The sequence below is a fragment of the Bombina bombina genome, chromosome 12 (assembly GCF_027579735.1).
Source record: "Bombina bombina isolate aBomBom1 chromosome 12, aBomBom1.pri, whole genome shotgun sequence".
Lineage (NCBI taxonomy): Eukaryota > Metazoa > Chordata > Amphibia > Anura > Bombinatoridae > Bombina > Bombina bombina.
The window spans coordinates 149,315,802-149,330,746 of NC_069510.1; the positions used below are offsets into that span (position 1 = coordinate 149,315,802).

At 31.6% G+C, this 14,945-nt stretch overlaps 1 protein-coding gene across 1 annotated transcript in view; it reads right to left on the reverse strand.

The window, feature by feature from the left end:
* ADGRD2 (adhesion G protein-coupled receptor D2) overlaps positions 1–14,945 on the reverse strand; it is a 677,900-nt gene that overhangs the window by 491,990 nt on the left and 170,965 nt on the right. Inside the window, exons 10-12 of the mRNA XM_053695488.1 lie at positions 14,629–14,687; positions 13,450–13,576; positions 1,237–1,340 (exon numbers count right to left, since the gene is read on the reverse strand). Coding sequence (XP_053551463.1) covers positions 1,237–1,340; positions 13,450–13,576; positions 14,629–14,687 — 290 coding nt within the window. The remainder of the gene's footprint in view (positions 1–1,236; positions 1,341–13,449; positions 13,577–14,628; positions 14,688–14,945) is intronic.

A 14,945-nucleotide genomic window follows, 5' to 3' on the forward strand; every position in this document is an offset into this window, starting at 1 on the left:
ATGAGAGCTCAAGTTCTTAGTTTTTTATTTGGGGTTGGTGGGTTTTACTGCTGCGGGTGTTTGCATTTTTTTTACAGGTAAAATAGATGATTTCTTTGGGGCAATGCCCCACAAAAGGCCCTTTTAATGGCCATTGGTAGTTTATTGTAGGCTGGGGTTTTTTTTATTTGGGGGGGGGGGCTTTTTTATTTTGATAGGGCTATTAGATTAGGTGTAATTCTTTTTTATTTTTGATAATGTGTTTTTCCCCCGTAATTTAGTGTTTTTTTAATTTTTGTAACTTAGCGTTTATTTTTTTTGTAATTTGTAATAAGGTTTAATAGTAGATTTAAATAATTTTAGTAGTGTTAAGCTTTTTTTAATATGTAATTTAGTTAATTTAATTGCTAGTTTAATTTAATTGTAGGATAATAGTTAGGGTAGGTTAATTAATAGTTTAAAAATAGTTTATTTTAATTCTACAGGTAAGTTTAAATTTATTTAAGGTAGGGATGTTGTAATTTTAATTTAAAGTTAGCAGGTTGTTCGGTGTAGGGGTTAATAGCTTTATTTAGTTTATGGTGATGTGGGGTGCTGGCGGTTTAGTGGTTAATAGGTTTTTAGTTGGTGGTAGTGATGTGGGAGGCCAGAGGTTTAAGGGTTAATACGTTTATTTAGTGGCGGTGGGGTCGGGGAACGGCGGGATAGGGGTTAAACATTTTAGTATAGTGGCGGCAGTTAGTGAAAGGGTATAAATAAAGTTGGTAAAAAGCTGAATAGACATGAGATCGATGACTGCTAGTTAACAACAGTCCGATGCTCATCGCCCCGTACTTGGTGCGCATCTTTTTGCCGGCTTTTTTTATAAATATGGAGAGCATATTGAGATACGCGGCTGCGATGTTAGGCGATCGTATTGGTGCCAGCGAATGCAACAAAGTTGACGGCTTGATAGATATCCCCGATAGAGTGCACAAAGTAATATATGCACTGCAGCACAGCTATAGCTTAACCTGTATTTACAACCATTCCATGTTAAATGCACCTTTTTAAATAATCGTTACAAATGAAAATTGTAAATGTTAAACAAAAAAATTTGTGTTTTTTGCAGTTATAAAAAAAATAATTAAAGTGTATAGCAGTTTTATGAAACCCATAAAAAAATAACCCTTTAAAAAAGGAAATATATGTTGAACACTTGGAGTATACAGTTTCTCAGAGAAATTGTGTGTATACCGGGTGTTTTACTAGACTTACCCAACTGCTAAGAACAGGACAAATGTCACCAGCAGAGCGCAGAGAGACACCCCACAGCCAATAAACGTCAGTGTTCGCAAAGTCCACTCCTCTTCTGAACTTCTCTGCAGAGACATGACGCATTACAGTTTGTGCACACGGAACAACTTGACGTGACATGTCTATGTATTCAACTTCATTACTCCACATCCCAACCTCGTCTCAAATTGCAACTGATTATAAAGTTATCAATGGAATTATAGCATTGAAATGTTTTCTGCTTTCTAAGGACATTGCTGTCTCATCTGCTGCTTTGGTGTTTGAATTTAACCCTCAAATAACGAATAATGAGCTAGATTACAAGTGGAGCACTAATTTATCGCGTGCCTGCAAATGGGCAAATTAGCCCGTTTGTGGGCACGTGATAAATAACCAGTCAATACAAGTGGCTGGTTATTACTAACGCGAGCTTGCGGTAGCAATTAGCGCTCAGAAAATTAACCAGAGATCAGATCTCTGGTTAATTATCGGAAAGTGCAACAAATGGACCACAATTTCAATATAGCAATCGTTATTTAAAAAAAAAAAATGGTAGCATCGTTATTTTTTATTAATAAAGTAGCTGCAAAAAGCAGTTATAAGGGGCTAAAAGTGGCGGCTGAGGGTTGTTTTAAAAAAAAAACGGCAGTGAAAAGTGCCTTTACATAGTGTTCTATGGGAACTGTGTGTTCTCTGTAAATATATATGTATATGCTTATATACATATATATTTATGTGTTACTATGTGTATATACATATAAATTTATGTGTTACTATGGGTATATACATATATATTTATGTGTTATTATGTGTATATACATATATATTTATGTGTTATTATGTGTATATACATATATATATATGTGTTATTATGTGTATATACATATATATATATGTGTTACTATGTGTATATACATATATATTTATGTGTTACTATGTGTATATACATATATATTTATGTGTTACTATGTGTATATACATATATATTTATGTGTTATTATGTGTATATACATATATATTTGTGTGTTACTATGTGTATATACATATATATTTATGTGTTACTATGTGTATATACATATATATTTATGTGTTAGTATGTGTATATACATATATATTTATGTATTACTGTGTGTATATACATATATATTTATGTGTTAGTATGTGTATATACATATATATTTATGTGTTAGTATGTGTATATACATATATATTTGTGTGTTAATATGTGTCTATACATATATATTTATGTGTTACTGTGTGTATATACATATATATATATGTGTTACTATGTGTATATACATATATATTTATGTGTTAGTATGTGTATATACATATATATATATGTGTTACTATGTGTATATACATATATATTTATGTGTTAGTATGTGTATATACATATATATTTATGTGTTACTATGTGTATATACATATATATTTATGTGTTAATATGTGTCTATCCATATATATTTATGTGTTAGTATGTGTATATACATATATATTTATGTGTTAGTATGTGTATATACATATATATTTATGTGTTACTATGTGTATATACATATATATTTATGTGTTACTATGTGTATATACATATATATATATGTGTTACTATGTGTATATACATATATATTTATGTGTTAGTATGTGTATATACATATATATATATGTGTTACTATGTGTATATACATATATATTTATGTGTTAGTATGTGTATATACATATATATTTATGTGTTACTATGTGTATATACATATATATTTATGTGTTACTATGTGTATATACATATATATTTATGTGTTACTATGTGTATATACATTTATATTTATGTGTTATTATGTGTATATACATATATATATGTGTGTTACTATGTGTATATACATATATATTTATGTGTTATTATGTGTATATACATATATATTTATGTAAAACATCAAAGAATCCCAGCCACTGAGTCTTAGAATCAAGAAGTTTTTATTCTTCAACAAAAGATATGATCGAATTGATCTTTCACAAAATGTAATCATAATCATCAGGGTACCATCAGGTGTAGGTTCACTCAGATCCACACATACCCCATCCACCAAACACATCCGTATCTAACCCTCACCCAAAAAGGAAAAAACATCAAAACAAACATCAGAAAAATAAATGAAAAAAGTGTATTATCACTCCCAGGGCGTCCGCAGGGAGTGAATCTTGACACCACCCACTAAGGACTAATTAGGATTGAGAACCGTGAAGAGTGTCCACTAGATCCGTAACTCTGTAATATTATATGGAACAAGAGTGTCTCGTACTATTGTGGAAACTCCTCAAACAAGAATGTCTCGTGTGTTACAAAACTTCCAACTGTAACAATGTATATCTGTTTGAAACCATCAGCAATTATCTTCTTGCCACTATGTGAAAGTGGTCACAGGAAACATAACATGTTACAGTATTTGTAATCCATCACAATGAATGCTGGTAACGACTATCATGACAAGTCTTGTAATTATAAGAGTATTACGGTTCAAATGTCCCTTACACCTGGCGTGCTACTGACCATGAACTGTGTTGCGGGGAGCTGCAAACGTACTATCGGCCCAAACACACACCCTCTTCACACTTCACTCACGGTAACGTGCACTATGTCTTCCTTGTAATGCCTTTATTGCAGAGGATACAGTACATTCCACATTTTCCTTTTTACCAAAACTGCGAGTATCTCATACCCTCATGGCAGTTGATGGCCTTTAATGTGTTGTGAATCAAGCAATTGCTTAAACAGCCGTGTTACCTCCTTCAGCATATGTGTGCATCTATCGGTAGTGCCGTGAGGCTCTCTATCTTCAGTGTGGTTCTATGGGCCCCCCAGTGAAAGAATCTGGTCTCACCTCGCAATTACTATGGCTCAGATAGCACGGTATCCAGGTGTCTGTGGTGGCGTCTCCTCGTTCCGACGCGCGTTTCGGGACTCCGCCCCTTTCTCAAGGAAAAGAGAAAAGAGAAAGGGGCGGAGTCCCAAAACGCGCGTCGGAACGAGGAGACGCCACCACAGACACCTGGATACCGTGCTATCTGAGCCATAGTAATTGCGAGGTGAGACCAGATTCTTTCACTGGGGGGCCCATAGAACCACACTGAAGATAGAGAGCCTCACGGCACTACCGATAGATGCACACATATGCTGAAGGAGGTAACACGGCTGTTTAAGCAATTGCTTGATTCACAACACATTAAAGGCCATCAACTGCCATGAGGGTATGAGATACTCGCAGTTTTGGTAAAAAGGAAAATGTGGAATGTACTGTATCCTCTGCAATAAAGGCATTACAAGGAAGACATAGTGCACGTTACCGTGAGTGAAGTGTGAAGAGGGTGTGTGTTTGGGCCGATAGTACGTTTGCAGCTCCCCGCAACACAGTTCATGGTCAGTAGCACGCCAGGTGTAAGGGACATTTGAACCGTAATACTCTTATAATTACAAGACTTGTCACGATAGTCGTTACCAGCATTCATTGTGATGGATTACAAATACTGGAACATGTTATGTTTCCTGTGACCACTTTCACATAGTGGCAAGAAGATAATTGCTGATGGTTTCAAACAGATATACATTGTTACAGTTGGAAGTTTTGTAACACACGAGACATTCTTGTTTGAGGAGTTTCCACAATAGTACGAGACACTCTTGTTCCATATAATATTACAGAGTTACGGATCTAGTGGACACTCTTCACGGTTCTCAATCCTAATTAGTCCTTAGTGGGTGGTGTCAAGATTCACTCCCTGGGGACGCCCTGGGAGTGATAATACACTTTTTTCATTTATTTTTCTGATGTTTGTTTTGATGTTTTTTCCTTTTTGGGTGAGGGTTAAATACGGATGTGTTTGGTGGATGGGGTATGTGTGGATCTGAGTGAACCTACACCTGATGGTACCCTGATGATTATGATTACATTTTGTGAAAGATCAATTCGATCATATCTTTTGTTGAAGAATAAAAACTTCTTGATTCTAAGACTCAGTGGCTGGGATTCTTTGATGTTTTATTATTATATAGTCTATGACCGGACTTTATCCCGTGCCTGAGCATACTAACTAGAAAGGGTGGTGCGGTCACACTTTATCGCATATATATTTATGTGTTACTATGTGTATATACATTTATATTTATGTGTTACTATGTATATATATACACATATATATTTATATGTTACTATGTGTATATACATATATATATATGTGTTACTATGTGTATATACATATATATTTATGTGTTACTATGTGTATATACATATATATTTATGTGTTAGTATGTGTATATACATATATATTTATGTGTTACTATGTGTATATACATATATATTTATGTGTTACTATGTGTATATACATATATATTTATGTGTTACTATGTGTATATACATTTATATTTATGTGTTATTATGTGTATATACATATATATATGTGTGTTACTATGTGTATATACATATATATTTGTGTGTTTATATGTGTATATACATATATATTTATGTATTACTGTGTGTATATACATATATATTTATGTGTTAGTATGTGTATATACATATATATTTATGTGTTACTATGTGTATATACATATATATTTATGTGTTACTATGTGTATATACATATATATTTATGTGTTAATATGTGTCTATCCATATATATTTATGTGTTAGTATGTGTATATACATATATATTTATGTGTTAGTATGTGTATATACATATATATTTATGTGTTACTATGTGTATATACATATATATTTATGTTACTATGTGTATATACATATATATTTATGTGTTAGTATGTGTATATACATATATATTTATGTGTTACTGTGTGTATATACATATATATTTATGTGTTATTATGTGTATATACATATATATTTATGTTACAATGTGTACATACATATATATTTATGTTACTATGTGTATATACATATATATTTATGTGTTAGTATGTGTATATACATATATATTTATGTGTTATTATGTATATATACATATATATTTATGTGTTATTATGTGTATATACATATATATTTATGTGTCACTATGTGTATATACATATATATTTATGTGTTACTGTGTGTATATACATATATATTTATGTGTTACTGTGTAGATATACATATATATTTATGTGTTAATATGTGTATATACAGGGAGTGCAGAATTATTAGGCAAATGAGTATTTTGACCACATCATCCTCTTTATGCATGTTGTCTTACTCCAAGCTGTATAGGCTCGAAAGCCTACTACCAATTAAGCATATTAGGTGATGTGCATCTCTGTAATGAGAAGGGGTGTGGTCTAATGACATCAACACCCTATATCAGGTGTGCATAATTATTAGGCAACTTCCTTTCCTTTGGCAAAATGGGTCAAAAGAAGGACTTGACAGGCTCAGAAAAGTCAAAAATAGTGAGATATCTTGCAGAGGGATGCAGCACTCTTAAAATTGCAAAGCTTCTGAAGCGTGATCATCGAACAATCAAGCGTTTCATTCAAAATTGTCAACAGGGTCGCAAGAAGCGTGTGGAAAAACCAAGGCGCAAAATAACTGCCCATGAACTGAGAAAAGTCAAGCGTGCAGCTGCCAAGATGCCACTTGCCACCAGTTTGGCCATATTTCAGAACTGCAACATCACTGGAGTGCCCAAAAGCACAAGGTGTGCAATACTCAGAGACATGGCCAAGGTAAGAAAGGCTGAAAGACGACCACCACTGAACAAGACACACAAGCTGAAACGTCAAGACTGGGCCAAGAAATATCTCAAGACTGATTTTTCTAAGGTTTTATGGACTGATGAAATGAGAGTGAGTCTTGATGGGCCAGATGGATGGGCCCGTGGCTGGATTGGTAAAGGGCAGAGAGCTCCAGTCCGACTCATACGCCAGCAAGGTAGAGGTGGAGTACTGGTTTGGGCTGGTATCATCAAAGATGAGCTTGTGGGGCCTTTTCGGGTTGAGGATGGAGTCAAGCTCAACTCCCAGTCCTACTGCCAGTTTCTGGAAGACACCTTCTTCAAGCAGTGGTACAGGAAGAAGTCTGCATCCTTCAAGAAAAACATGATTTTCATGCAGGACAATGCTCCATCACACGCGTCCAAGTACTCCACAGCGTGGCTGGCAAGAAAGGGTATAAAAGAAGAAAATCTAATGACATGGCCTCCTTGTTCACCTGATCTGAACCCCATTGAGAACCTGTGGTCCATCATCAAATGTGAGATTTACAAGGAGGGAAAACAGTACACCTCTCTGAACAGTGTCTGGGAGGCTGTGGTTGCTGCTGCACGCAATGTTGATGGTGAACAGATCAAAACACTGACAGAATCCATGGATGGCAGGCTTTTGAGTGTCCTTGCAAAGAAAGGTGGCTATATTGGTCACTGATTTGTTTTTGTTTTGTTTTTGAATGTCAGAAATGTATATTTGTGAATGTTGAGATGTTATATTGGTTTCACTGGTAAAAATAAATAATTTAAATGGGTATATATTTGTTTTTTGTTAAGTTGCCTAATAACTATTGCACAGTAATAGTCACCTGCACACACAGATATCCCCCTAAAATAGCTATAACTAAAAACAAACTAAAAACTACTTCCAAAACTATTCAGCTTTGATATTAATGAGTTTTTTGGGTTCATTGAGAACATGGTTGTTGTTCAATAATAAAATTAATCCTCAAAAATACAACTTGCCTAATAATTCTGCACTCCCTGTACATATATATTTATGTGTTAGTATGTGTATATACATATATATTTATGTGTTACTATGTGTATATACATATATATTTATGTGTTACTATGTGTATATACATATATATTTATGTGTTACTATGTGCATATACATATATATTTATGTGTTACTATGTGTATATACATATATATTTATGTGTTAGTATGTGTATATACATATATATTTATGTGTTACTATGTGTATATACATATATATTTATGTGTTAGTATGTGTATATACATATATATTTATGTGTTAGTATGTGTATATACATATATATTTATGTGTTACTATGTGTATATACATATATATTTATGTGTTATTATGTGTATATACATATATATTTATGTGTTAATATGTGTATATACATATATATTTATGTGTTAGTATGTGTATATACATATATATTTATGTGTTACTATGTGTATATACATATATATTTATGTGTTATTATGTGTATATACATATATATTTATGTGTTAATATGTGTATATACATATATATTTATGTGTTAGTATGTGTATATACATATATATTTATGTGTTACTATGTGTATATACATATATATTTATGTGTTATTATGTGTATATACATATATATTTATGTGTTAATATGTGTATATACATATATATTTATGTGTTACTATGTGTATATACAGATATATTTATGTGTTACTATGTGCATATACATATATATTTATGTGTTACTATGTGCATATACATATATATTTATGTTAGTATGTGCATATACATATATATTTATGTGTTACTATGTGTATATACATATATATTTATGTGTTAGTATGTGTATATACATATATATTTATGTGTTAGTATGTGTATATATATATATATATTTATGTGTTACTATGTGTATATACATATATATTTATGTGTTACTATGTGTATATACATATATATTTATGTGTTACTATGTGTATATACATATATATTTATGTGTTACTATGTGTATATACATATATATTTATGTGTTACTATGTGTATATACATATATATTTATGTGTTAGTATGTGTATATACAGATATATTTATGTGTTATTATGTGTATATACATATATATTTATGTGTTAGTATGTGTATATACATATATATTTATGTGTTACTATGTGTATATAAATATATATTTATGTGTTACTATGTGTATATACATATATATTTATGTGTTAGTATGTGTATATACATATATATTTATGTGTTAGTATGTGTATATACATATATATTTATGTGTTACTATGTGTATATACATATATATTTTTATTACTATGTGTATATACATATATATTTATGTGTTACTATGTGTAAATGCATATATATTTATGTGTTACTATGTGTATATATATATATATATATATATATATATATATATATATATGTGTGTTACTGTGTGTATATACATATATATTTATGTGTTAGTATGTGTATATACAGATATATTTATGTGTTACTATGTGTATATACATATATATTTATGTGTTAGTATGTGTATATACAGATATATTTATGTGTTACTATATGTATATACATATATATTTATGTGTTATGTGTATATACATATATATTTATGTGTTAATATGTGTATATACATATATATTTATGTGTTAGTATGTGTATATACAGATATATTTATGTGTTACTATGTGTATATACATATGTATTTATGTGTTAGTGTGTGTATATACATATATATTTATGTGTTAGTATGTGTATATACATATATATTTATGTGTTACTATGTGTATATACATATATATTTATGTGTTACTATGTGTATATACATATATATTTATGTGTTACTATGTGTATATACATATATATTTATGTGTTACTATGTGTATATACATATATATTTATGTGTTACTATGTGTATATACATATATATTTATGTGTTACTATGTGTATATACAGATATATTTATGTGTTACTATGTGTATATACATATATATTTATGTGTTACTATGTGTATATACATATATATTTATGTGTTACTATGTGTATATACATATATATTTATGTGTTAGTATGTGTATATACATATATATTTATGTGTTAATATGTGTATATACATATATATTTATGTGTTACTATGTGTATATACATATATATTTATGTGTTACTATGTGTATATACATATATATTTATGTGTTATGTGTATATACATATATATTTATGTGTTAGTATGTGTATATACATATATATTTATTTGTTAGTATGTGTATATACATATATATTTATGTATTAGTATGTGTATATACATATATATTTATGTGTAAGTATGTGTATATACATATATATTTATGTGTTAGTATGTGTATATACATATATATTTATGTGTTAGTGTGTGTATATACATATATATTTATGTGTTAGTATGTGTATATACATATATATTTATGTGTTACTATGTGTATACACATATATATTTATATGTTAGTATGTGTATATACATATATATTTATGTGTTACTATGTGTATATACATATATATTTATGTGTTATTATGTGTATATACATATATATTTATGTTTTACTATGTGTATATACATATATATTTATGTGTTAGTATGTGTATATACATATATATTTATGTGTTACTATGTGTATATACATATATATTTATGTGTTACTGTGTGTATATACATATATATTTATGTGTTACTATGTGTATATACATATATATTTATGTGTTAGTATGTGTATATATATATATATATATGTGTTACTATGTGTATATACATATATATTTATGTGTTACTATGTGTATATACATATATATTTATGTGTTACTGTGTGTATATACATATATATTTATGCATTACTATGTGTATATACATATATATTTATGTGTTAGTATGTGTATATACATATATATTTATGTGTTACTATGTGTATATACATATATATTTATGTGTTACTATGTGTATATACATATATATTTATATGTTACTATGTATATATACATATATATTTATGTGTTATTATGTGTATATACATATATATTTATGTGTTATTATGTGTATATACATATATATTTATGTGTTACTATGTGTATATACATATATATTTATGTGTTACTATGTGTATATACATATATATTTATGTATTACTATGTGTATATACATATATATTTATGCGTTACTATGTGTATATACATATATATTTATGTGTTACTATGTGTATATGCATATATATTTATGTGTTACTATGTGTATATACAGATATATTTATGTGTTACTATGTGTATATACACATATTAACACATAAATATACAGGTATATGTATATAATTATATGCATATACAGTATATATTTAAATTTGCTGTCCTTCGCTGCACTAGTTCTCATGCCGTGTCTGACGCTATGAGAACAAGGCTCCCATTGAAGTCTATGGAAGCGCGCTCTCATGAGCACAATGCTACCATGCAATGGGAATGCGAGGTCGCATTCGCATTGCACCTCACTTGTAAAACCAGCGCACATTAGCGTGTGCTGGTATTACTCAGTTGAGCGCAAATATCGCTTTCACGTAAGCGATATTTTGCACTCAATTTTTAATCATATCTCTTGTGAAAATATAAGCACTAATCACAATTCAGTTATCAAACTCATCCATTTAGATAAAGAATTTGAGATATCAAACCAACTTGTGAGTGTGATTCCTGTTTGATCCAAGCTGTTGTTCTTAACTAGCCTCATGTGCCGTACATCGTGCCTATTTACAGTTACAGTTTTACACTAGTATGATCACATCACAAACTGCGTCACAAATAGGTTTTTACATTGTGAACATCATAGGAATCAATGCAGACCAGAATATTGTCTTTCTCTTCTTCACAATAGTGAGTATAAAGTTAGAAAACCTGAAAAAAACAGCACTAGCTTACTGACAGAGAAAGAGCAGGCCAGTGCCAAGTGATTAACCCTTTCACTGCTAAACCTTTTCTTTTACACCCAAGTGCTGAACCAATTTTGAGCTTTTTTTGCAACCTACATTTAAACCCTATAGTAAGTCAAATGTCAGTTAGTGACCCACACAAATGATAAATTGTTTTTTTCAGCAGGCCCTGCAGATTTACAGTATACCATTATTATATTTATATTTCAAGACGTGTGAGATATCTGTGGCAAAAACTGCAAAACAAATATATATAATTTTGCATAGATTTTAGTAAATAATACTAGCTTTTTTTTCATTGTGCATATAAACTATAATCACTGTCTGTTTTGATTTCACATTATATTTAAAAGATCATATTTCTTTTACTGCTCCAAGAGCGTTATATAAATCCCATCACCTATATGTAAAACACATCCATAAAAAACATCTAAATAAGTAGAATATCCACCACTGCATGTCACCCCATACCCCTGCAAAACCCCACACCCTTCATTCCCCCATGTTTTATTTTATTTACAACTGAGCAGTCATTGTAACCCTTGGCTGACAATAACAGAAACAACAATTGTACTTTTTTAATTGCTAGTAATACACGTAAACAGCAGTGATTTTGTCCTCTTGACTGCCCCTGACTTCATTCTGTTACATAATTGTAAAGGATTGAGGCATAGGCAGCCTTATACATTTACCTAACAGTCAGAGACTTTAAAACACTGGATATTAAAGCGTCCAGTATTTTTGTGAAGATTTTAATAGACAGCCTAATAAAATACTAGACTGTCCTGTTGAATACCGGACACCTGGGAGCCCTAACCACCCTAGAAACAGGGAAGCAATTTGAAGAAGGTTAGAGATTTGTGTGTATCTGGACTGAGTGAAATCTCTATGATAGCATTGCACACTGCATTAGATATGATCGTGAAGATCATGAAATTGTATATAATGGTTCTGCTTTAACATTATGATTCTTCCCCTATTTAAAGTTTAAAGGGATATGAAACCTGATTTTCATCATTCGGATACAGCAGCAATTTTAAGCAACGTGCTCATTTGCTCCTTTTATAAAATTTTCTTTGTTCTCTTGGTATCTTAATTTGAAAAGCAGGAATGTAAGGCTTAGGAGCCGGCACCCATTTTTGGTTTAGCCCCCTGGGTAGCGCTTACTGATTGCTGGGTATATTTAGCCACCAATCAGCAAGCGCTACCCAGGTGCTGAACCAAAAATGAGGTGGCTCCTAATCCTGCATTCCTGCTTTTCAAATTAAGATCCTAAGAGAACGAAGAAAATTTTATAATAGGAGCAAATGAGCACGTTGCTTAAAATGGCTGCTGTATCCGAATGATGACGGAAAAAAAATGGATTTTATAGCCCTCTAAAGATTGTTTTTTATCATTGTGAGCATTTGGAAAGGTAAACCCTACACTTGCCTTCTGTGCGATCATTCTGTTTTCAATATAATGAGTAAGGTTTGATATTGCTCAGTGCTTTAGATTCAGTTTATAAGGAATTTCATTGTCCTGTTTGCTTCCTCACCTGGATGTCGTACACTTGCAGCAGGACAGCAAAGTTGGTAGTATGGTTGCAAAAGCAGGTGGTTGACTCATAGCTGGTGCTTTTCATGCTGCACCCATAGCTAGACCAGCCGCCTCCAGTCTCAGGGCTGGAATCAAGTACAGTTATTATGTTACTTAAAGGAAAAATAAAAGTGCAAACATAAAATGTTTATTGGCAAACAGGATCTTCTGCACAGGTTTTTACAGTAAAAAGAAGTGCCCCAAATCTAGATACTGCAATTTACACATCACCATTTTCTTACAGTAATAGATAGAACCTCATCGCTTGGCAGTTAAACCATTTACTATGTAGTGACGGCTGCTTTCTTCTTATGAAAATTAACTTCCTGCAGGCCTTCCTGATTTTAAGTACAAATCTTGCCAAAATGAAAAATTAATGAAAATATTAAAAGTTTGACAAACCTCATTGAGTAGACAAGCGCTGTATACTAATTACGCCAATGTGCAAAAGGTATTCAGGTTGTTAAGCGCAGTGTTTCTCAACCGTGGCCCTCAAGGACCCCCAACAGGCCAGGTTTTCATTATAGCTGAACCAGTGCACAGGTGAAGTAATCAGCTGACCAGTAACCATGGTTACTAATCTGCTCTCACCCATCAGCTGAATATTTCACCTGTGCACTGGTTCAGCTATAATAAAAACCTGGCCTTTTGGGGTTATTTGAGGACCGCGGTTGAGAAACAATGGTTTAACATATAATAAACACCCCTCTTTCCAATTGCAAAACACACACACTGGGGCCGATTTATGAAAGTGCAAGCGGACATGATAAAATGTAGCGTATCATGTCAGCCGCACATCGATAAATCTATACGCTGTTGACAATTATCATTGCAAAAGCAGTTCTTGTGAACTGCTTGTGCAATGCCGCCCCTGCAGATTCTCGGCTGGCAGGGGGTATCAATCAGCCCGATCGTATAGTATCGGGCGGATTGATGCCCGCAGCCTCTGAGCAGGCGGACAAGTCTTTAGACCGCTGCTTCATAACTGCTGTTTCCAGCAAGCCTGAAGGCTCGTGCGGAAACAGGGGACTTGAAAAGATTGTGATCACTTTGTTAACGCAAAAAACAAAAGAAAAAAAAGATAGCTTTTCCTTAATATCAGAAAGAAAAAAAATAAGAAAGATTTTCATCTACTCACCTGACAGTAAAATTCCAGAAAGCACAGACTGGTCTGTGGCGCAGTGTATCCAACATGCCCTAGTAAAAAATATATATATTTAACACTTGAGGGAAATAAATGTTATGCTTAAAGGGATATAAACCCATATTTGTTTCTTTCATGATCCAGATAGAGCAGCCATTTTAATAAACTTTGTAAATTACTCCTATTATCAGTTTTTCTTTATTCTCTTGGTATCTTTATTTGAAAAAGTAGGAATGTAAACTAAGGAGACAGCCCATTTTTGTTCATCACCCTGGCTAGCGCTTGCTCATTGGTGACATTAGCCACCAATA